General features: G+C 33.1%; 4 protein-coding genes across 4 annotated transcripts; 2 read left to right on the forward strand and 2 right to left on the reverse strand.

The window, feature by feature from the left end:
• Window positions 1-2,644: 2,644 nt before the first annotated feature.
• On the reverse strand, window positions 2,645-7,612 carry APC10 (anaphase-promoting complex subunit 10). The gene is made up of 4 exons (XM_089632193.1): window positions 7,474-7,612; window positions 6,121-6,228; window positions 3,582-3,818; window positions 2,645-3,470 (listed from the first exon to the last, which is right to left on the reverse strand). The coding sequence occupies exons 2-4, from the start codon at window positions 6,215-6,217 to the stop codon at window positions 3,256-3,258; spliced, it is 549 nt and encodes a 182-aa protein (XP_089488319.1). The 5' UTR covers window positions 6,218-6,228; window positions 7,474-7,612; the 3' UTR covers window positions 2,645-3,255.
• A 1,049-nt stretch (window positions 7,613-8,661) lies between these two features.
• On the forward strand, window positions 8,662-11,887 carry Fer3HCH (Ferritin 3 heavy chain homolog). The gene is made up of 3 exons (XM_089631863.1): window positions 8,662-8,878; window positions 9,977-10,201; window positions 11,416-11,887. Exons 1-3 carry the CDS (start codon window positions 8,780-8,782, stop codon window positions 11,602-11,604), a joined length of 513 nt encoding a protein of 170 aa, XP_089487989.1. The 5' UTR covers window positions 8,662-8,779; the 3' UTR covers window positions 11,605-11,887.
• An 81-nt stretch (window positions 11,888-11,968) lies between these two features.
• On the reverse strand, window positions 11,969-12,502 carry LOC149423927 (ferritin, heavy subunit-like). The gene is made up of 2 exons (XM_089631929.1): window positions 12,266-12,502; window positions 11,969-12,178 (listed from the first exon to the last, which is right to left on the reverse strand). Exons 1-2 carry the CDS (start codon window positions 12,500-12,502, stop codon window positions 11,969-11,971), a joined length of 447 nt encoding a protein of 148 aa, XP_089488055.1.
• Window positions 12,503-14,757: 2,255 nt separating this feature from the next.
• On the forward strand, window positions 14,758-25,462 carry LOC149423928 (protein ILRUN). Its single transcript, XM_089631862.1, has 5 exons — window positions 14,758-15,126; window positions 17,430-17,591; window positions 21,275-21,495; window positions 23,086-23,132; window positions 24,400-25,462. The coding sequence occupies exons 1-5, from the start codon at window positions 14,948-14,950 to the stop codon at window positions 24,433-24,435; spliced, it is 645 nt and encodes a 214-aa protein (XP_089487988.1). The 5' UTR covers window positions 14,758-14,947; the 3' UTR covers window positions 24,436-25,462.
• Window positions 25,463-26,172: the final 710 nt, after the last annotated feature.

Below are 26,172 nucleotides of genomic sequence, written 5' to 3' on the forward strand. Positions count from 1 at the left end.
AGTGATGGAAATAAATCGATTTTTGTAAAATCTCGCGCGCTTACGTGAAAAGACGTACTAATGTTATACTTTAACTATCTATCAATACTATAATATATGAATCCACAGTAACAGACCACTACTCTACAATATTGGAAGTAGGAAATGAAAATAAAAGACAAAGTGACAATGTTAATGTACCTATTATGAAAAATAAAATTGACTGGAATAAAATTGAAGACAACTTAAAAAACGAAAAATGGGAAAACTTGTACTCAATTACTGATAATGATACGGCATGGAATTATTTCACTAATTTTATGGAAAACCAAATAAATCTACACTCCAACCATAAAGAGGTACTAAATAAAAAAAAATACAATCACGAAACCATGGATTACACCTGGACTCTTAAAATGTATTAGGAAGAGAGATAATATACACAAAAAAATTAGGAATGATCCAAATAACTACCTACTTTCTATATTTTATAAGAAATACAGAAATATATGTACAAAGTTAATTAAACATGCAAAAAATAAATACTACTCTAGAAAAATTATTGAATGTAATAATGACTCTAGAAAGATCTGGCAAATTCTTAAAGAGATAACACATTCAAAGAAATTTAGAGGTCAAATCGAGGAACTTACAATTGATAATCAGACTGTGAATTTTAACTCTGACCCGAAGACTATTGCCGACCATGCAAATACCTTTTTTACGAATATTGGATCAAAACTGGCCAGTAAAATAAAAGAAAACATCAGCTGCAACACTAAAATTCCTCCATTAGACGAGGATCTCCGAGAAGAAATTCAAATAAAATTCTGTCTAAAAGAGGTATCAATTAACGATATCATCAAAGAAATAGACTCACTGAAAGAGATGACATCTCCTGGACATGACAATATACCAAGTAAACTTCTAAAATCACTAAAATCTCATATAGCCTTTCCCCTTAAATTTCTAGTTAACAAGAGCTTCACTCAAGGTTGTTTTCCAAATGTATTAAAAAAAGGTACTATCTCTCCAATTTTTAAAGGTGGAAAAAAAACTGAAATTACCAATTACAGACCAATTTGTGTTCTAAGTTCACTTTCTAAAATTGTAGAAGGTTTACTAAGAGATCAACTGACTACTTACCTTGACTCTAATAAAATATTATCAACCAATCAGTTTGGTTTTCGCAAGAACTTGTCAACCTCAGACGCCATCGCTAATGTTACAGACTTCATAATAAGTAATGTTGACAAAGGAAATAAATGTTTAGCAATTTTCCTTGATCTTGCAAAGGCGTTTGACACTGTGAACCATAAAATACTTTTAGATAAACTTAAGAGGATAGGAATATCAGATTCAGTCCTGCAATTATTTCATAGTTATCTAACTGATCGAACTCAATGTGTTAAAATAAACAGTACCTATAGTAGTCCACAAAAAACGGTATGTGGTGTTCCACAAGGTAGCATCTTAGGACCCTTATTATTCTTAATATATATAAATGATTTATGCAACCTACAAATTTGTGGACAAATCACAACTTTTGCCGATGATACAGTTTTGCTATTTTATGCTAAATCTTGGGATGATGTCTTTAAAAAAGCAGAAAATGGCTTTCGTATTGTTAAATATTGGCTAGATACCCACATATTAACCCTGAATACAGATAAAACAAAAATTTTAACTTTTAGAATATCAAATAAGCTCATACCTTCACAACAAAGCCTCAAACTACACAGCTGTAACCCCTTATTAATCCCATGTACTTGTCCTTCTATAAGTAGAGTTGATAGCATTAAATATCTTGGTATTCAATTAGACGATCGTCTTAAATGGAATCTACATGTTGCAAACCTAACGGCAAAATTGAGGAAACTCATCTACTTCTTTAAAAACGTTAGGGATATCTTAAATAAAAAACAACTGAAACAAGTTTACTGTGCTCTTGTACAATCATCCCTTGAATATGGTATTATCAGTTGGGGTAGTGCCTCAAATACTTGCCTGGAACCTTTAGCAAAGATTCAAAAACTAATTCTGAAGGTTATTCTCAAAGTCCCATTGAGGACGAGCACTGATTTTATTTTTAAGGCACTTCATGTTCCTAACTTGGAAAAATTGTATTCAAAAAATATCCTGCTTCATCAATTTAAAAATGCACATATGTTTGAAGAACGAATAAGCACTAGAGCCCTAAGACAGTCACATATAAAATCTTTTAGCATCCCAGTTTGTCAAACCTCTTATGGTCAAAGAAGTTTTAAATACAATGCTACTAAACTATTCAATTCTTTACCTACTGACATTAGAAATACGCAAACAAAAAGTTCATTTAAAAGTAAAATCATCGATTACCTCCAATAAACATATCCATTGAGTAATTTTAAATATATTGTCTTATAATACTTGAATTGTATAATTAAAAAAAAAAAAAAAAAATTATTTTATTATTGTGTCATGTTTCATAGTATGTTAACAACCGCTCTGTCAATTGGCATCTCAACACAGGCGTTTTCACACCTAGTGAGATGGGCAATACTTGATCACTCTGTTTATATGTAATATTAAAATAATTAAATAAAAAATAAAAAATAAAAAAATGTCTTGACCGCTATTATCATATTTACGTCTTTTGACGTTCTAATGTTCCGAGTGGTTAAATAAAAAATGGTTTGCTTCTATGCATGATCTTAATCTAAGTTTTAAAAACATTTAAGTTCTGAAATAATATTGGCTGTTTACAGGGATTAACGTCACAGCGCTGCTGCCAAGGTCTGGTATCTGTGAGAGGATATTCTGTCAGCGCTTTATCAGCAGTAGACACATACCTGGACGGATGACAAACCTTGTGCAAGCACTGTTGGTGGACGCGGTGGACTCTTTCGCTGCAGCAGCTGGTCCAGTTTCTTCACCACCTAGGATTATTGCTGCAGAGTCTCCATCTTCTTTCTTCGTGCCACCTGTTCCTGTACTTCATTTTACTTAACTTAACTTCACTTTATTTTTGTAATATTTGTATTTTTTGTAATACCTGCATCAACTGTAAAGCGCCCCTGAGGTGATATCTCACAAGAGCGGCGTTATACAAATTGTCCAATAATAAATACAGTGTGATTCTTGAAAAAATAGAGTTACCATTCACAGTATATTACAGAGATTGTGTTGATTCATTGAATAAGTTGAGTTATTGCAATATAGTACAGAGTAATTGTGTAGAGTTATTGTTCACAGCAGAGATTATTTTGTTGGTTCTTTTATCACAAGAGATCCTGGTCAGCGTATGGTGCTATATTGTTGGAACTCGACTGTGCTGAATGTACCGAAATGGTCTAAGGCTAATCCCCGACCTTCACAGGGAGAATGGATTTTGATTTGCCTCATGTGGGTGTCTCTTCCGTTCTGATGATTGCTGACCACGGCTATTTGTATCATGAAGGTCCTCAAAGGTCGGTCGTTAATGTGGTCCTTTATAGGCACGAGCACCCAGCCTGGAAAAGAATTGGTTTAATGAGATGGTAGATTCGTCTGTGGTAGTTTGGGAAAGTTAAGTTGTATTCATTTTTGCAATAATATTTATGTAAGTATATATATATATAGACCTGTAGGTTCGCTTAGTTCTATCACCTCCACCTCCTGCAGATCATTGAAGTGCGTCCCGGCTCTAATGGATATCCTGCTCGGTGTGTAGCTCTCGTCCAGCTTATAGTCCGTGTAGATATATATGTGGCTGATTAGCGTCTTCTTCTGGAACTGTATGTTGACTAGGTGTGGGAGCTGGCCATCAGACTGCCAGTACGTGTCCATGCAGTCGTCACGCAGCTGGTCAATGCCGAACCCTGGAATGATTGAGAAATTAGAATGCTTAACATTATAGTGGCAAAAAAATCCCAGCTGTAGGATCAATAGAATAATTTTTTTTTTTTTTTTTTTTTCAACTTTATTTATTTTCATTTCTTTACATATATTATACATAATAATAGACAGTAAATAATAACATAATATATATTACCAAAATTGTATACACAAGATTTTATATCAATTCAAATGCAGGTATACCTACTAGATCAATAGAATAATTCAAATGCAGGTACACCTACTGGATCAATAGAATAATTCTAATTGCTAATTTGTTTGCTTTTGGGAACAACTCATATGGTCTCACAGAAACCGTTGTATCTCCCTTATTATCATAGTGAAAAATATGATCTAAAAGGTGTATTATAATTTCTAGATTAGAATCAGTGGCGGCTCGTGACTTTTGGGTGTACTAGAGTGCTAATATTATAAAAAATGGCATTTCTGATGTTGTTATAGCTTAAAATGATTTTTTTTTTTTTTTCGAAAATCGATTTTTTGTATGAAGATTTTCAGGAAATTTCAGTATAGCCGTGCGCCGCACGGAATTCCTGAAAATCTTCATACAAAAAATCAATTTTCGAAAAAAAAAAAAAAAAAATCGTTTTCAGCTACAACAACATCAATTAAGCCATTTTTTGTAATATTAGCACTCTAGTAACCCAAAAGTCACGAGCCGCCACTGATTAGAATATATATTCAAATCTAGAAATTAACCACAGAAGAATTAAAATGTGCACCTTTATGAAACCAAAGACTCCGAAAGCATTTTGAAAAAAAATTATGAAACTTTGTGAATTTTTTATTAATTATTTTTATATGAAATGACAAAAAATTGAGGCTACAGTAATGTTTGTAATACATTTGTCTAATTAAATGCATATGTTTTTATATATTTTGTCGTTATCAGTAATTTTACTTACAAAAAGCGTAAAGTGAGAAATTTTTATTTATTTTTTTACGTTCGCATTCAAAATTTAATGTTTAAAAATAATATGTTTATTTCTTACTAGCTGACACGTACCAGACGTTGCTCGACTTTTCTCTACTTTCTATAAATATAATATGTATGTATTATATATTTAAACCTTCCGGAAGAAACTCTCTAAACGATAGTGAAAACCCTATCAAAATCCATTGAGTAGTTTAGAAGAACTGAGCGCACAAACAGACAGACGCGGATGGCAAATTTGTTTTATACTATTTAGAGATACATAGTAAAATTTGAAAGCGTATTTCAGAACCATTCAAAAACAGTTTTTAGTTTTTGGACAAGTTCAGAAATATTCCGTTTATTTTGATATTGCAAGGCGGAAATACTCCGACCTTCTGACAGAATATACCTGAGACCCGAGGAGTAAAAATAGAAATGTAAAAAGTAAAGATAAATAATATTTCGGTACCTAACCGTTATAACCTAATCTAACCTAACAGCTGTACTTTTAATAGACACAGATTATGGAAATTACACTTGATTATTACAACAAACAACTGTTGGGAGAAATGGTTAAAGATGCATTCAAATTCCATTTTTATACAAAGTTCAAAATTTCCCTTATAAAGCTGCGTTTACACCAATGTCTTCCACTAAGTTTTCCACAAGTTGCGGCAATTTGTTGCTTTTTCTACAAAATACAGCAACTTTTTCTGTATTCCACTTGTGGAGAGACAAATCTTCCACTAAATTTTGGTTTCCCGCGGAGTGTCGGTAAAGATCAAAGAAAGTTGACAACTAAAAGTGGAAGATTTATTGCTGCGCGCTTTGCGCTAGCAACTTGTAGGAAACTAGTTGAGAACTGTTCCCCCTCCACGCAAACTTACAAACTTCAATACCAAACAGTGAAATGGTTGATTTCGAGATTTTAAACAAATAACCGAGACTTGTGTACGAATCACCAGTAGCCAAAAAACGTAATGTAACTGCTAGCTTTTCTTGGACAGGAACTGCTTTCCTGTAGTTTGTGTCACGTTTATTTGTTTTATGTCCGATCATTGAAATCAAATACTCAAAGTCACTACTGGTCATTCTCAGAAAGTTTTTGACACTCCCGTCTCACCTTTAAAAGATCCATTTGCTGCCATTTTGGTTTTTTTTTTAATGTGATTGACAAAAATTTATATTTAAATTACTTAATTGACCCAAACTAAGAACCTGATTACCTATGCTGTGCATGTAAACAGTTGTTTCTTGTAGTAATTGTTGAAACGATGTGTGATTTTAATAATCTATGCCTAAAAGTGCGGCGGTTAGGTAAATAATCAAGAAAGTAAATTTTGGTTTACCTGGTTTGCAAGATGACAGACTCCAAATGGCATGGTTTCCAACTTCCCGGACAACTCCAGCTCTCTCCCCAACAAGAGGGTCTTTGTCTGCACACATTATTTGTAGAACTAGAAAAGTTACATATTTTTTATTTATTGTCAGTAAAATTACTATCATTGGAAAAAATTCGGTTTATGGGAGTCACTCGAATAACCGAAATTGAACTTGATTTAGACTAATTTAGGGCTGGGGAATCCGAATCTGTAAGAATTAGGTGGGGGTCGGCACTATTAACTGAGTTACCCCTATCATTATTCATATTTATTAAGGTTGCCGTAATGAATATTGTCATAATTAATATTCCAAATAGGTAATTCAAGATTTTAAAATCATCTGCAAGAAGTAGAACTAAAAAATATTTTGATACAGAAGATTGGACTGAGACGAGAGCCCTGAGGCTCATCACTCGTTGCGGTGATTTTGGCCCAAGCCACGCATTTATTTTAACATTTTACTATCTATTTCAAATAGCTTACAAACCATTATATGTAATGATTTTTTTTTGGGGTATTATGCCGTGTTGCACTACCTCCTTCTTTAGCTAACGTTTCGGACAGCACTACAGTGTTCATCGTCAGGGCAGATGTGGGCAGCAGACAGTTGGCATAATACCTCAAAAATTAATCACTATAATACTTTTGGCCGTGTAATCTCAAATTATAGCTAACAAACTAGTTTATAAGTTGGTGTGTATACATTGAATATTAAGATATTATAACAATTCAAACAATAATACAGATGTTTACTACGATGTACCTGTTTTGAACCTTTATCGGGATATTAAATAAATTGATAAACTTGTCGAATTCCGCAGCACGCTTAATAGGCAAAAAATATATATAAATAGCACATAGTTTCAACATTACTACAAGATATAACTATTTATGTCTTGGGAGATGGTAAAAGATGCATTAAAGTTCCATTTTTTCTCAATCAAAGTTCACTTTGAGGGTTAGGAAATACGGATACATTATTAAAATAACCCAAACTAACACCCGGAATACCTACTTTGTGCATTTTTACTTAAACCTAATTATTGTTTGGAAATTATGCCCTTGAGGTTATTTTTCACGAAAACAGCTCTATAAAAATTAGCCAAATATTATTATGAATATTGTGTGTGGTAATCTTAAGTAAAAAAAATACCCTTGTTAAAATCAAGTGTTGTTATTTTAAAGAGCAGCGGAATTCAAGAAGTTCACTAACAAATTAATAGTATGATTTATTTAGAATCGAAACATATAATATTTGTATAAATTGACGTACCACATCGGAATATTATTGTTCAGTGAAATTATATTATGTGGGCTCACCTGAAACCTAAATACTTTCAGATGTAAGCATAAATTAATATTCAAATGTAAGCATGAAAAATCTGTTAAAAAAATCATAAGAAATATGTTTTATTTGAATTATTCATTAAGCCTGGAGACGTCACTAGCAGCAAAACAAACCATTTTCAAAACACTGATTCATAGACAAAACTCAAAGACAATAAATAACTCTTGTGTACGGTTTGTAAGTACTTACCTGCCCCCATATCGTCGCTCTAGTTCGTTTTTGTCCAACAGACCATTTTTGGAAATTGAGATAAGTATGTAATATTGGTTTATTTATGAGTGTGCAGTTGTTCTCAGGAATCATTTATTTATTCGATACAAATGAAAAAATATGTTCAATGTGTTTTCAAGACGCAGTTTGTCTTAAGTCCACCAAAATGAAAAAACATTCCGAGCGTTTTTATCTAACATTTTGTACGACATCCAAATTAAAAACGTGTTTTCTGCGTAATTTTAAACATTTGTAACGAATTTTACTTAAAAATAATAATTTCAATTACTTTAAATCATTTTAGTAAGCTTAGAATGAGCTAATTACATTTTATATGCGATTTTTTGTAAAAAAAAATCTGAAGCGCTATTTTTCCCGATTTACGTTTTGGTCTGTTGGATAAAAACGAATTAGAGCGACGATATAATGAGTCTTGTTTTTGAAAATTAAATTTATTATTGACCCGAAAAAATTACATTATAATATGAATGTAATAATAGATTACGTCGTGTCAAAAACAACCATTTCTGAATATGTGAATAAGTTTCATACATTGAACTTAATTGTTCTAGAAAAAATATTAGATATCCAAAACGCTCCAAATAAGCCATGACTTCGTTCTTTAGACAAACTCTAGGCATGCCCCTCCTCCTTATAACCACCAGTTGATTATTTTAATTTAACCAATTTAGCGGGATTGAAAAAATGGAAAAAAAAACAATAAAAACTCTAAAAAGAACGATAATCGTCGCGAAGCCTGTAATCAAAATGTTGATAAATTTAATATCAATTTACTCACTGGAAATGTTATAATGACCATGACAAATTCATAATCGATACTTCCACTTTCTACCTCCATAATACATATAAAAATACACACACGACCCCACGTATATTATGAAGTACGGCAAATTTTCCAAACCGCGCAGACGCGTGACGATTGAATTTTCACCAGTCGAGAAAAGACTGGAAGTCTAGACGGAACGGATTGTAGGTACTAACTAATTGTGACAGCATTTCATTGCACATACCATTTCAATATTAATATTATTGTTTACCGATAACAACATGAGTCAAATACGCCAAAATTTTGAAGTAGCCTGTGAAGATGCGATCAATAAACAAATAAACATGGAACTTTACGCAAGCTATGTGTATTTATCAATGGTAAGGTACTTTGTGTTATTAAAAATTGCTAAATTGTAAAAAACAGAAAAATAATACTGTGTGCAGAAAATAAATTTAAATCAGTATTTGCTTCATTATTTAAATCACACTGGATTGCAGTAAGTACTGTAAATGCGTAGTCGTAGAATAATGTGTATTTTATTTTATCAGAACTAGAAGGAGAATATATGACAGAGATGTGAATGGTAGAAGCAGTCGGGGACGCCCGAGGAAGACACGGCAAGATCGAGTTAATCAGATACTTGAGTCGGGTCATGTCAAGAGTCAGAATAATAGAAGAGTATGCATGAGACAGTGTATGAATGTGAATGAGGCTAGTAGTGTGTGCCAAGACCGAGTTGTTTGTTTTTCCTCTCTGCCTACCTTTGCGGGCAAATGGCGTGATAGTTAGTCAGTTAGGTTTATAAATATTTATTATTTCGTATAGTTTAAGGTAGATTCTTAAAAATATATTCACCGTTAAATATGGAATATACCATTACACTTTACTACTCGTGCCTTACCCCATACATAATAATATGCTATGAAATTAAAATGATGTATGCAGGTATTATAATAAAAATCAGTTTTGAAACATTGTAGTACCTACGGCAAGTTAAGTAATAACAAATACTAACTCTCACATCATAGGCTCGCTCTTTTGGTGATTTAGCAGGGATGCTCGGGTTCACTGGGTGAGGTTTGTCTAGGTCTTGCGGTGGATGCATTTGACCATCTACTGCGTGGCGGGTCGGATCAGGAAAGTTTGGTTGAGGGAGACTTTTTGACCTCTCCAGTCGGACTCTCTCGATCCATAGCCTTGCAGCACAGTGGGAGGGATGGATTCGTACGTCCTTCAATCCTGCAAACATTGGCCCCTAGATTCCTATTATTATTCCTATTTTACCTCATATCTTTTCCTTTCCAGAACTTCCTCTCCTTCCTTTCCCTAAAAAGACCCTCAACACAGCATTCCCAACGCTTTTTTTTCTCTTTTTTCTCCTGTAATAAGATCAAAAAGTAAGATTATTTTTGTAACATTATTTATAGACCGTTTTTTTAACTATCATAAATAACAAAGATTCCATTCTTTTCCAGGCTTATTACATGGACCGGACTGATGTTTCTTTACACGGATTTCACAAGTATTTTAAAAAGGCTTCTGATGAAGAAAGGGAGCATGCCATGAAACTGATGAAGTATCAAAACAAAAGAGGTGGACGCATAGTACTTACCGACATCATAGCGCCAGAAAAGAAAGAATGGGGCAGTACTAAAGACGCAATGAATGCCGCATTAGACTTAGAAAAAAAAGTTAACGAGGTAATTTATATTAATCTTCGTAACATTGGAAACACGTAAAAAATAAAGTTTTCAGTCGATGTTTTCTAAAAGACTGCCCTTTCTTGTTTTTAACCTAACGGGAAATTTGTCAGCTGAGGAATATAAGGAAAGCAGTAAAATTGGGGCCCCATCCACCCCATCTAGAGTAGAGCACCCATTGAGGCCCACTTTATTATTGATTAGAGCCTTTTAAATAAACGTGTTTTAAATTTCATATAACTGATAACCATTAAGTGGCCTTTTGCGGGGGCAATAAGGAATTTGAGAAAAAAATATTTTGACTTTTAAAAAATATATTCATGTAGAATGTAGATCAAAAAACACCGATCTACGTAGGTACATCGATGATACCGTGTTTCAGTGTAGGTACGGGTTTTGTCTGGCGATGTTTTGGCGAGAATAACAATTCTAACGTTTTCAACAATTAATTTCAGTATGAAATTTTGATATTAAAAAAAATACCTTTAATTTAGTTGTAAACATTGATAATAATGTACAGGAATACCTTACTAAAGAATATAAGAATCTCCATTCAAAATGCACTAACCACGTGACGTTCAGCTCATTTCAGCTCACGGATAACGTCACTCACCTTCTCGCTTCCGAGTGGTAACACTCGGATTACGATCGTTTTGGCGGGCTAAACATTATTCAAACATGGAGAATTAATTTAACCACGAAAACGATACGATTAAATAGTAGATAAAACAATTTTTTAAAGATTGACTCAAATTCCCTATTGGAGCAGTCCGCTGAACTGCCAAGGTGCCAAGGAGGTGGTAATACCTGACACGTGAGATTATTTTTCATAAAATAGCGCTACACAAACGTACAAATCGTCCAAATATTATTGATAACAGTGATCATCTACCCAGGTTTCCACTGGTTTTGACAAGGGGCGCATACATTTTACTCGGTCCAAGCGCCATTTGGCTTAGAGCCGGCCCTGCCATTAATAAAAACTCGTTATTAATATTATTAATGTATGGTTAATGATTGTTTACCAGTTTTGTAAAATTTAAAACACGTTTATTAGTAACGGGGGAAAGTGTTTTTATCGTAACAAATAAATATGTCCGTGAATCTAATTATTTTGGGTTTCCTAACTCTTTCTAACAAAATGCCAAAAATAAGATACATTCATCTTGTATTCTATTATCTTTGATTCACACGGTTAAAAAACCTTTTTTCAGAGTTTGCTCGACATCCATAGAATTGCATCAGACAAGGGTGATGCTCATCTGTGCGATTATCTGGAGTCTGACTTCCTCCAGGAGCAGGTGGAATCTATCAAAGAGATTTCTGATCATCTCACCAATTTGGAAAGAGTTGGAGAAGGCTTGGGCGTTTACATGCTTGACCAAAACATCGAGAAAGAGTAAAAACGAACCAAACAGTGATGAAAGGTTTATTTCGTCAATTTGAATCGCAATAAAGAAAAGGCAGCAAATTAGCTTCACACGAATAACCAACAATATCAGAAACTTATTATGTATAAATAAAAAATAATAATTATGGTGCTTGGTCAATTTTGGAAATAAATTTTATACTTATGCTAAGTTTCGGTAGAATTTAGAAGGTTAAGTTTATAAAAATAGTATCTTCATAACAGTATTCAATAATTATGTATTTAGTAAATAAAACAGCAAATGAATTAAACACAACCTTGAGAATATAATAGTGTTCAATATTTTTCGTCAAAATAAATTTGTGCGACGACAAAATTTACTTTATTTTTAATAAATATTATAAAATGGATTTGCAATGCTTTTTCTCGAGTGTTAAGTCAAATAAATATAAATTGTTTTCGTTATTCCCTAGATTTTTTATGTTCGTTATTAAATGAGCCAAGATACTGATGGAGTTTATTTGTTCTTTCATGAACTCTGCAGTGATGAATTCTGAACAGTGGTAATCCTTATGTTTCTCTGCCAATTCAATCAAATGTTCCAATTTCTACAAGAAAAAATAGCAAAAGTTTAGACACCTATTGCTTTCTGTTTTTTTTATTATATAGAGTCAATATAAATAATCTAAACTTACTGTTGTAATATCAAGTTCCATTTGCAAGGCTTTTTCAAAATATTGAAGGATCGTGGTCTCTTTCAAACAAGGTGCTTCTAATTTGTTTATAAGAACTTGTCCCCCTCTGAGAAGTTGATATTTAATTAAACTACAAGCATGCTGGGTTTCTTCTTTATGCATTTCAATGAAAAAATGATAGCACCCCCTACGAGCAACATTCACACTTCCAAAATACCCGGCAAAAGCTAGATACATTTGACTAGCATACTGCTCGTGGTTTATTTGTTTATTAATTTGACTCTCTACTTCAGGGTGAAATTTATATTTTCCAAATGAATGTTCACCAATTGATGAACAGCTTTTTGTTCTCGATAGTGCTTCACACAGCAAACTCTTTTTTACAATAGGGATTCGACAAAATGCGTGATTAGATAGAGGAAATTTTATTAAAATTTTGCAATTGGACACAAACCTAAAAACGGACACTTTCATTGCAAATTAAAATGTCAAGTAACGTCACTATTGGTCACTATGACCATAATATTACTACTTACCATCCCAACAAGTTAAATTAGGAATAATTGAAATGAAGTGGGTAGGTATATACTTTCTCGGTTACTCATAAAGGAGTGCTTATATAATAATAGTTGTGCTTTAACCGCCAATAAAATAAATTGTAGAGAGTAAATTTCATTTTTTTTCTTTATTCATAAAATATATTTGAATACAGTTTTTTACATGCTTTTCGACTACCACTCTAGACATATGTCCGTATTATGGTAGTCGAATTGGCTGGCACATTATATTAATATGGTTGGCATATTATATTAAATACACTGTATAATAAATATCATTAGTAGAAGATAATAATTTTAACTAGCTTACTGAAATCATTTTACAGAACCAGGAACAAATATATTTTCCCCATTATATTTTAGTTAGGTAGGTACCTGTAACTTCAGGAAAATAAAGTTAATAAAAACGGTGAATATTTAGAAATTTTTGCACACAGTGCACACTTGAGGTGAGTCGTACTAGCTCGGCTTGATACTTGGAACAACTGGTACGAGTAAGAATAAATACTTGTTCCAAATACCTGTTCCCTAGTATTTATAAATAGTACCTACTTACCTACCTAGCGTGAACGTCGCCCCTACCAAATATTGCGACAAGACGTGTGCTGGCGTCTGGCGGGACAAATATTTGGGAACAGGTAAATAAGTGAAAAGAAAAATATGAATTTGGAAGTTTTGTCAATATTTTATGTAAATACCGCCCAAAAGTGCCAACTTCTCCCTGTATAATGGCATCCCCATCGGGGTATCTTGTAAGGCTGAAGGTAGTGGGGCGGGGAAGAAGGTGGGGAAGTACTTGGCTATTCAGATCTGGTTACCAAACTCGGCTAAAGTCATTTCAAGCAAAGTTTCAATTCTGAATGGTAGTCTTACACCAGGGAGATACTTAAAAAGTATCTTCGGCGTGGAAAATATCTAGAACGTGCCGCAAACGAACCACATAATATTTACAATTAACAAATTGTGAAATAACACAAAATATCCGCACAGCATCCCCAAAGATGACATAAGCCCTGGGAGAAGTTATTTTCCTCAGAGTCTCCTGTGTGGAGCTAATATAATAAATACCCTTGGGGTTGAAAATAAACTAAACGTTATATATTACGTTGTAAAAAACATTAAATGTACAAATAATATTTTTCCAAATGCGTAAAATTTTTAACTGAAGCCTTAAAAGAAAACTTACTTAAAAAAAAAAAAAAATATATATATATATTCAACCTTTTCCAGAAAATGATCCGACGCCATGCAACACTGAATTAGAGCCATTTTAAAAACTAACATTTAAATAAAATCTTAACAATATATATTACTAAGCACTCAAAAATACAAATTTACGATAACTCTAGTCTGTGCGATATTTGAACACTTTGAGAATCTCCTAAATAAAAATAATAAGTATCGTGCGACTTCTGAATATGCGTAGTCAAAAGAATAATACTTCTTATTCTTCTTTATTAGTTAGTATTAAAATATTTAAAGTACTTCGGACTTCGAAAACTTTACGGGTGTTCCAAGTATTTGGATTAGGGAAACACTCTTCTTATGTGGCGAGTAAGCGAGAAAGACTAACGAGGCTTTTGGTTCTAAATTCAGTATCATATCCTTTCTCACTTACTTGCCTTACATAATAAGAGTGTTTCCAAAGTATTTAAATTCTAGTGAAACACTCTTTATATGTAGGCGCGAGTAAGCGAGATGCCTATGGATATTTTCCGCCCACAGTTTGCATACGCAAGACGCGCGGGACGCGCAAGACTCGTAAGACGCGCAAGACTCGTAAGACACGCAAGACTAGCAAGACGCAAAAGACGCGATACTTAAGAACAAATAGAAGTACGAAAGTATCTTTGACATATCTGTTCTAGTATATACGCTTCACCTCTAAGTCGCACATCAGAAAAATAATTATTTTTAAGTGTTGGCATCACTGGTTGTCATTGTGTTACTTTGCGATTGACATGTTTGTGCGTATTGAAGATGATGAATACTGTTTATATTCCTTTTGTATTTGATCGAATTTAAAATGTTGGGGCACTGAAACTCCAAGTAGAAATTTACAAGTATCAATGGATTAAGTAAAAGTTAGCAAAATATCATTTAATTTTTTAAATAAATTATCACAATGGACGTGGATGGTGGTGCTCTTAGTTCCCAGCAGACTGATTTAGAGCAGAGTTTACTGCAGGAATTTAGTCGTATGGGAACGACAGATAAAGAAGATATAATCAGTCAAATGCAAAAACTCTTAGGACCAAGTCTAAATTATAACACTGCCATTTTCTTCCTCGACATGAATAACTGGTAGGTACTTTGTTTATTTTTGCGATATTGTCGTCACAATACACTATTATTATTTATATTATCATATCATTACTTATTTACTGACCTTAATTCCATCACTAATCTATTAACGTTTTTTTGTAACCTAAACCTTGAAACTTCAAGGCCCTAAATTATTGCAACAAAATTTGTTTTGAATTATGATATATTACCCACTTCATTTACTGCAGCCAAGTGTTATATATAAACAGTAAATTTATTACACATATTTTCTATTCAAGAATGCTTAGAGTATTAATAAATGAATTAATGTAACTATTTTTAACAAAAGCTATCACGTTTTTATTTATTTACTTAACAATGCTATGATTGTGATTAACGTAGTACTTATTATTATAAATAGACTCTTTGTTTATTATTTACAGTTTGTCATCATTGCCTTTATACACCCATATAACATTACTTGTGATGTACAGTAATCCCAGAGAGAAATTTGATGTAAAGTCATCGTTCTAATATCTCGTCTTTTTCATTTTCATACAAGACGTGTGAGAAGGAAAAGGACTCTCTCTTGGACTATTTTTTCAATTTACTTTTCCATTATTTGCATAATGAATTCTATTGGAAGTGACAAAAACAAGTGAAAACTAGATTATTTATCCAATGGGTGATGACTCATTTATCATTCCAATAGATAATTGTGGTACAATTATGAATTGTTATCATTTTTATTTCATTCCTGTTGCATGTAGAGTAACCTTGCTAATGTTTTCCTCATACATTAACTGAATAATAAATAATTTCCCTTGCTTGATACAAATAGGTGTTATTTTTCTATTACATAAATGTTTAAAATTGCGCAATCCAGTAACTTACTGTTTAAAAGTCACATGAATATTATGTGATTCTTTTCAATTTCATTGTTTACTATTGAATGTTGAACAAACTGGCATCAATTTATGCAATATTTAGAATTTGATTTGCAAATTGTTTTTCAAGGTAATTGTAATTTATTATAATCTTATATTTCTTTATTTTGTAAAATAGTTTTTTGTGTTTTGCATCCACTGGACTAGACACATGTCCCGTGTTTATGCGGTCGGGAATTATTAACTAGGTTAATTCAGCACCATTTTTGTGGCTTAAAAAAATAATTATAATTCCAGTTATATTCTACTTCATAATTGGTTAGGTTAGGATGGTTTTCTTGTATCTTATAAAAAGTATCAGTAACCCGTTACAACCGACTTTATACGAGCGTGAGTTGATAAATCCTGATAGGAAAATAAATCTATTTTTCTAAACGGAACCGGTGTCGATTTCACAAACAATGAATTCTGTTAAAAATGTGTGGAAGATTTAAAGTTTATTTTTCTGGTTCTGGTCATTCTACTAAAAATGCGTCATTTTTATATTTTTATTAAAGGGTTATGTTGGCTGCCTGTTTATTAACATAAAAACTCGAACTAGCCGTTACACGTCACTTTTTAACTCCTAGCCCAGGTTTAGTAGCTTATTAATTCCCTATGTACAATAAATGTTGATAAATTAATATATTGCACAAAATCCTACTTTTTTGATTTTAAATAAAGTCTTATAACTCTTTACTGCGGACAGTGGCGGCTCGTGACTTTTGTGTGTAGTAGATTGCAAATATTACAAAAAATGGCATTATTGATGTTGTTGTAGCTGAAAACTTATTCTTTTTGTTTTCGAAAATTTGGTTCTTCATATGAAGATTTTCAGGTAATCCGTGCGGCGAAATTTCCTTAAAATCTTCATATAAAAAAATAGAATTTTCGAAAAAAAATAAAAAAATCGTTTTGGACTGAACAACATCAATGATGTCGAATTTTCTAAACTTGGCACTTTATCACACTCGAAAGTCACGAGCCGCCACTGATTGCGGATGTCTTGCAGTACCATCAGTTAAAGACTATCTGTCTCTCTTGTACCCTTGAAGTGATAGGAATTTCACAAAAATGTTGTTTTAAAAATTAGCAAAGTATCTGATTATTAATAGCCTATCTGCATCTTCGTCTCCTCACCCGTGCTAAAACGTGCATGCGCTTTAGGTTAGGTTTTACAACTATCATTTTTAACTTTTACAATGCTGGCCTTTTTAATGGCCTGATTAATGATTTTCAATCAATCCGGTCACGCGGATCGTTATAATACAATGTATGTGTTTTAGTGAAACTCATGGATCACATATGCGACATCTGTGTACGGGATACCTGCCGATGCACCAGGTTAAAGTTTATGGTTATGTTAAATGCGTAGAAAAATTCTGGTAAAAATTAAACATTTGTGTGTGATTCTAGGAATATCCAAGAGGCGACGTGCTGCTACCTGGACTTCCAACCCTCGGTGATGACTGCACCCCCGCTGGTGTGCGCCCTGCCGGCCCCCGCCCCCCTCGCCCCTTACCAGATGTCTCTCGTCGTTGCAAAACCTGCAGACCCTGACCCAAACCAACCCTTCGAGTGAGATACTAACTAAATCCGCATCTTTTGATTTTAAATGTAATTTGTGTGATCTATCCATGCTGTGACTCCATTACTGTTAGATTATTTGTATTAATATCAGATTTTGACAGATTATTAACAGTATTCCAGTCAGTACCTTCAATTATTATGATAGTGTCGTGAACATAAGTTATTATTTTGTATGAATATTTCATCTACATAGATGATAAACAGTTCAGGTTTCAGGACTGTACCTTGAGGTATGCCAAAATCACTTATTATTGGCTGACTAAGCACATTGTTTGTTTTTACCACTTGAGGGAATTTGAAAAGTTAGATTTTTATCAATTCTAGAGCTGTGGTATTGAATTCAAAATTACTTATAAGTTTGTCATACTATTAACCTTTTGAACGCGTTAATTTGCTCCGTTTTATCTATACCCGTACGCGGTACACATTTTCAAATACCTATGCACGCAATTAAATGTCAAATTATAGCATTCTGGCATTATTTATTGGACTATATAGACAGAACAGATTATTCTCCACAATATGAAAACAAATCCTCGTGTGTCAACACTCTTAGATGTTTATAAAAACAAAAACATAAAATTTCATACAAAGACGTACCGTATCTTTTGAATGTGGTCCCGCCATTCACTCGCCGTGTGTGTACTTAGGCCACTGCGTTGATAGACATAAGTGGGACACCATGATCACTTATCATTTTTAGTTCTGAAAACTTTTTCTCAAACTCTTTTCTAAACTCAACACTTAAAAATAACACATAAATTTTATATCACTTAATAAATATTGTTTTTTAAGCACTTTAGAGGAATCTCTGTCTGTCACATTTTTTTGGAACTATGGTAAACTTTAAAACAGGGTTCGATACATAAAGACACACCACATACGTATCTCGTTAACTGCATTTTTTTATTTTTCAATCGGCATACACGACATCGTCTACGCGGTTTTTTTATTTTGCCAGTTGATGGAATCAATTCGGCCATATGCTTAGCGGCATATTTAGGCAAAACCCGAAACGGGTTGAGGTGGGCTGATGTATTAGGCTCTGGTATTTGAGAAAACTCTGGTTTATATTTCTCAACTAGTTGCATAATAACCGCCAATTGAAAATTAGAGATTTTTTTATACCTGTCACTTGGGTGTACAAAATAAATGAATTCAATAAATATAGGTCAAGTATGTGAAAAAATACTTTTTTATACCATTTTATGGTCTTCCTCATACAGGATAAACTGCTCAGCATCATGTCGCTTTTGTCAACAGCTCCCATAGATTTATTGTAATCAATGACACAGGCGGGCTTGCGAATGGGTTGTTTAGTTTGATGATTTATTTTACTGGTTTCCTTAAATGAGTTATCGTGCAAGGTAGTTAGCATGTGTACATCCCTTTTATCACACCATTTTAATGCTAAAAGGGGACCGCGGCTTTTTGACTCAAATTCGCCTTTTTTCAGTTTAATAAATTTTGGCATTTCCTTCCGGTTCTTTTTTACCGTCCCACAGGCATTTGTTTTTTTCAAATGCAAAAAATTGAATAAATTTGGACTTGAGTACCAATTGTCACACCATAAATTGTGCCCTTTGCCAAAATAATCAGTTAGGAGTGTAGTAACAACAGCGCCGGTTATTCCCAAGTTTTGTTCATCTGTAATTTCCGTGCCTTCTCCGCAGTAAATTATGAAATCTAGAATGTATCCAGTTTTCACATCACACAAAACAAACATTTTGATTCCAAAGCGATGTCGTTTTGATGGAATATATTGCTTAAAAATTAGCCTACCCTTGAAAACAATGATACTTTCATCTATACATAGGTCTTCATAAGGTATCACAGACTCCTTAAATAGTGTTCGGGTGTGATTTAAAATTAACCTTATTTTATAAAGACGATCTATAGGAAGCGAATTTGAGTCACAGAAATGTAAATTTTGCAACAACAATTGATATCGGTCTCTACTCATGATCTGGCCAAAAATAGGGGAACTTAGAAATATATTTGTACTCCAATACTCTTCAATAGTCAAGTGTTCGTTTCTTGTCATAAGCATGGTTATTGCAAAAAATAGATACATTTCTTCAATACTTGTGTCCTTCCACTTATGAATTCGTGACTTCGCACCAAATTCCTTTGAAATGAGAAGAAAAGTATGGTAGTCGTTTGTTTCTCGAACAATTTCATTCATAATCGAGCGATTTAAAAAATGTTCAAAAAAATCACTTTCTGTTGAATTTTCGTTAAATTGTACAGAAACGCCGGATTGAAAATCATCAAATTCGTGTACTATTGGAATATGAGGTCCAGACACCCAGGAGTGTAGCACTTCTTCACTTACAGACTCATTCGCTTGAGTTTCTGTATCTGAAAGTTCCGAAGGTTCAAATTCATCTTCGGACATTTCATAATCAGAATCCAAAACGTTCAATATATTTTCAATTTCATCATCTTCCAAACTATGGGCCATTTTTTATCCGAAAAATCAAATGAATTAAAAAAACTAAAAACTTGTGAACGTTTCCTAATAAATTTTGAAATAGTATATAAAACACGAAAATAACACGCACTTTAGTAATATATAACTAATACATGTATATAACAAAATATATTTAAATTAATAAAGTATATAGTAAAGTCAATAACTCAGTTTTGTAACACAGTAAAATGTTAAAAAATACGCGCAATCGGCACAATATGGTCACTCGTGGATACAGTAAAATTGAATTTGCTAGACGAAACACAAGAAATCAAAAAAAAAAAATAATTTGAATTTTTCGTAATAATTCAATATTACAGCAGAACACAGAATGTTATCGGCGCAGATTCCACAAATCAACTCGGCGCGCGCAAGCGCAGATAACATACTAGTACTAACGCCATCCGTTGACAAAATTGTGAACTAAAGCACTCAAAGGCGCGAAGAGGCGCACTTGATTATGGATCTTTTTTTATGAAATACAATTTTATTTTTGAGAAATACTTGTAGATGTCAGCATCGTGATAGTTCTACGAATGTCCAAGCGAGCAAGAAATACATTTATGACGAAAGAGCGCTGGAATATCGGCCGTCAAAGTTTCCGTATCAACTGTTGATACGGCCGCGTGTGAGTATAGACTTTTTGCCGTAACAACAGTTGATACGGCCGCGTGCAAAAGATTAAACATATAATATATGTATATCCCAGTCCTTTATATATTGTATTGTAACATTAGTAAATAGCCCCAGGACTGCCAGGGAACATTGGTCCCTCTTTCTGCGTCAACTGAAATGAGGAGATACATATAGAGTTCTACCCGGTGAGCAGGTTGCCTATTGCTGCTTTAAGGCTTTAGCCTGGTCTTTTATTAGTATATAAGAACAGAAACAAAATCAATTGGTAGATCTAAGCAGAAAGCTGTGGTTGCTGCCTTCAAGTGCATAGTGTAGTATTCAATTATATAAATGGATATAATATTTCAAAGTCTGAATCAAATTAAATATTTACTGTACCCACACAAAAATTCTTGATGACTAAGAAATTTTCCCTAAACCTAATTTACCAAATCATTGCTTTGAATCACTAAACACACTGAATAAAGTTGACTTTTTGCCTTTAACCACTGATTATGTACTATTATATGGATCCTGACTAGTGGTAATTTGTGACCTATTTTTCTTTGTTTATACCATTAAGGGTTGCGTGGAGCTGGGTGGTGCGCAACACGGGCGCGGAGGCGTGGCCCGCGGGCTGCTACGTGCGGCCGGCAGACTCGGCGGGTTCCGTGGCCGATGTGCCGACTGCCGTGCCGCCGGGGGAGTTGTGTGCGCTCAGATTCTGCCCGCTGCCCCCACACGAGCAAGCCCTGCACCCTCAGATGTACCGCCTCTACACGCCGCAGGGGCTGCCATTCGGGGGTAAGGACCAATTTATCATATTATATCAGCAGGTTTTAAACCTGCGACTTCTATACCTAGAGTTTAGAATCTTACCGCTCTGCCACAAAGATCGTCAACACCTGAAACGATTTTGAATTCCTCACAACAATTATTTATTGACACTTCCGTCAGTTTAAAAATTTACATCTTCGACTTGTCCCATTCGCGTTGGGGACCCATCGAATGGACAAGATGCCATCTGTCCTGCGCTACTTTAGCACTCTCGTCCATTGCAGACCCAGGTCACCTCACACATTCCCTGGAGTTGTTTCTCCCAACCGTGTCCGACGCCTTTCATCTGTAGTTTATATAAATATGTGCCAATAATGTGACCTTATTTATTATCGTGTATTTTGTTAAACAATCTGATAACTTACGTGCAAGCTAAACCAGGCATTTTATCAGCAACTGCTTTCTTGATAAGTAAAAAGTGTAGCAGCATACTTTATGTGAAGAGAAAGCATATGTTATATTTAGAGTTGGACACAACCTACCTCACTAGGCTAACCTGTATTAATTGAGGAAGAATGTATTATCTATAAACACATAATTTCCTTCATAACAATTGACTATATATTATGTATATTTTAATTTTACTGGAATAACTTTAACCCTTATGAGAAGGGTTAAATTTTGTAAATAACTCAGAGACAAATTTAATATTGAAAATTAGATTTGAAATAGTAGAAACGATTATACAAAATCAATTTTTTTTACTTTGGAATTTCCATGGACAGTAACAAAATGCGTTAAAAACTTGTAAAACCAAGCTCAACATGTTGCACACTGCAGTGCAACTCAAGGTAGTGCTAATTTTACTGGACTGCAAATGTAGCCAGCTGCACAATAGGGGTCAATTACTTTAGATCCTGTTCTCGATTCGCAGTTGATGAGACCATTATCTTTTTATTTTCTGTGTCTTGTTCTGTTTCATTAAGATTTATTAGTATTATCTTCTTTTTCATTGATATATTTTTTTAGTTTTCCAATATTACACTACAATTCAAATCTCTTACACATTTGTATTTTTTAAATACACATCAATGGTCCCGTAGAACAATTTATTTATTGTTTTTGTGTTTAATTCCGAGAACATTAAATTTTTTTTTCAATAAAATCAAATTTAATAATATAACTGTAGGACAATGTCCGTGGTGCAAATTTGTAGCTTTGCAGAAGAGCTGTTTAAAGTTTCTACTGTTCTAAATTTTTTACTGTTTTTGATAATATATTTCTCCAATTAAATAATAAGAGTTAATACTATATTTCTTGATCTCAAAAACAGTAAAAATGCAGAAACGAAACTTTAATGAGCTCTATTGCAAAACCACAAATTTGCACTTATGACATTGTTCTTCGGGACTGTCGATATGTGTTAATTAAAAAAAAAAAGTGTTATTATTTATTCTATGTTTATATGTATGAATATGATCTTTATATTAATAACTTTTTTGTATACCTACCTTTCCAAATGTTAAAATAAGATATCTTGAACTGGAAGTGGATGATTAATATGTTTATAATTTATTGTAAGAAATTGACTTATATGTGAAATTATTTCTATTACAGATGAATTATGGGTAAACGTCGAGGTTGACAGTCAACAACCTGTGCAGGTATGTTAAAACTATGTTATTGTTACTTGCGGAATAAAATATGATTATTTTAGAAAATACATTGTCAATTTTTATCTTTCAAAAAAGGTTCATTTGTTGCGAGTCATTCAGTCAAAGAAGATTATAATGTATGCCTTAAATACCTAAAATAGTTCAAATTAATTGTAGATGGCAATAATAATTATAAGTGTAAATACATTTTATACTCGTTTACTGTGAAAGTATAATTTTCACCAGCTACTAGGAAAACAATGGGGAATATTATTTCCAGTTGCGTAGTGTAAATTTTTGTTAAATTCATACAACATAATGTTTATCATTAACCATTCAGGCCTCTGGCATATTCACAGTTATATTTCTTAAAATGCTTTTTTCACTTCTCAATAAAGTCCAAATAAATGGGATATTTCTGAATGTATCCGAAAACTAAAAACTATTTTTGAAAGGTGATGAAATTTGCTTTCGAATTTTATTATCAGAAATAAATATTTAATTTTTTAAATATTAAAATTTTTAAATCAAACATATAAGGTTTTAAAATGGCTCACCTTATGTATCTTCATCTAAAAATTGAACTAAATTTACTGATAACGAAAAAACACATATGTTATTAGACAAATATTATAAACATTACTGCCACCTAACTTTTTAGTTATTTCATTAAAAAATAATTACAAAAATTTCAGTCTCATAAATTTTTCTCAAATTGCGGTCAGAACCTTTGGTTTCATAGAGGTTAATTTCTAGATTTGAATATAAAGCTTGGTATTTTCTCTTTCTAACACCGTTTAGTTCACATTTCTAACTGTACTAAGTATTTCCATGAAACCATATGAGCTGTTGTGAAAAGCGAACAAATTGTCTCTACGGTAATAACTGTTTGTTCCCAAAAGCGAATAAATTAGCCATGTTGAAAAGTATGTTGACATGTTGGCATATTCACAGTTGACTAAGTATGTAACTGGAATGATCATGCTCCTGGAACTAGCAGTTTGTCGCTTTGTCACTATACTTTAGACTTATATGCAATGTTTGATTGGCGTGTAATAAAATTCTGGTTGGGTCGTTGCGCTGACTCTCGTCACCTAATGACTCAGTTGTGATTATTTTTAAACGCTTTTCTTCCCTGTTCTTTGTTACCATCCTTGTAATATGATGTTTGCTTTTAAATAACATTTTGGCAACAAGTTATTCCTTTGTCACAAATATGGAATCAACTAAATTTTCTAAAAAGGATGATAATTATTTTATTTTAATTTGATTTCAGAGTATGGATCAACCAGCCGACGAAAACATGTGTTGACAAAAGTGCTGGAATATTATTTATATCAAAAGATAATTATTTTATTTTCTGTACAATATCTGTTTGAAAATTTTATAATTTCATGTAAATTTTTTTATTTATATAACTTTTTTAAATATCTTATTTTAACCGAAAGAATTATAAAGTAATGTTGTATTGTGTCAATGTCTTTCGTGTGAATTCTGTCGGAAATTATAAAATGTGAGCAAATCAACGATTTTTGTACATAGACATTCATAAATATAGCCAATATTTGTGGACGATTGCTTAATTTTAAGAATTGTTATGCCGCAAATATTATCTGGGTAGTTTTTTAAATATGGCAGATAATTAATAGATTTGTATTTTATCTGCTGAAATTTCATTATGAATTTTACAGCTTTTGTCATGTCCCGGTTTATACTAACTAAAATTTATAAAAAATAATTCATTCTAGCAGCCTCAGTGATGAAATCTTGTTACACGTTTTAAAAATATTAGTCTTATTAACCCTTCGGCCGCCATGTCCACCTGTTTATGTCCAGAAATCTGTGCCTCTACTACAGCGTCATCCATGCATGCGTAAAACTCTCAAATACTGAAACGGCCCGGTATAGGACTATAGGCCAATGTCTCAAAGGCTCGGCGGCTATTAGGTTAAGTTTAATTTATGCAAATTGCAATATTTTCACTCGCTTTTACATTACAGCATGTCAATTTTTTACACAAATTTTAAGTTGGTTTTCACTTTTCAATTCTTGGAGAAATCGACAAGGGAAAAAGACATGTGTAATGTAACTTAATTATTTGATATGAAGACTCTAGAATGGTAAGAAATGTCTAAATTTATTAGTGTAATAATACTTGGTAATAATAATAATAATATGGAATCCTGACAGGGCGTTGGAATGAAATGTGTTTTCATCTTTTTAAAGTGTTATTAATGAAGTAGAATTAATAACACAAGTACTTTATATGTTATAGACTGAGAGTCAATCTTATTCGTCAAATATATAATTTCAATACTAAAATAAATTGTTAAATTGAATTGCCTTTTAAATCATTTACTTTGCTTTCATCCTCATGACATTACAGTATTACTTTTTATTCTTACAGTGTAACATACGAGTGTGACGATCCAACTCCAATTTATTTATTTAGTATTATGTAAGCACTATAGGGGGGCAGGGGGGTCTTTGCTTTGCTTATTTTTGATGACATGGGGGGGTGGGGGGGTCAAGATAGTGATTACGTCAGCACTGCTCAGCAGTAGTTATTTTTTTTTTACACATTGGCAACCCACACATTGTCTATGTTTGAAAACCGAATACATATTCGGGGATTCCCACTGTGTCAATAAAGTTTGTTTAAATGAATATTATGTGCATTAAAGTCCTCTATCCTAAGTGTATTTTATAAGTGCTGCTTATGAATCAATAAAAAAACAGAAAAATCCATATAGGTACCAATTTTTACGTAAGCATGGGAGGGGGGGGGGGGGTTTGCTTACTTTTGGTGACAAGGGGGAAGAGGGGGTAAATAATTGTAATAAATCTGCTTACGTAATACTTGAACGGCCCCTAACCACACAGGAGGCCCTCAGGAAAATAATTTCCCTCGGGGCCTATGTCTTCTTTGGAAATGCCGTGAGGAGGTATTCAATTGAGGGGTGCACTTGCGATTTGTGCAGGGTCAGCAGTTGTGTAGTGTACTATTTAAGTATCTGGGATCCTGTACAGTACACCCAGCTTCTGAGAT

The sequence above is a fragment of the Hesperophylax consimilis genome, chromosome 5 (assembly GCF_061612785.1).
Source record: "Hesperophylax consimilis isolate HC1 chromosome 5, BYU_Hcon_1.0, whole genome shotgun sequence".
Taxonomy (NCBI): Eukaryota; Metazoa; Arthropoda; class Insecta; order Trichoptera; family Limnephilidae; genus Hesperophylax; species Hesperophylax consimilis.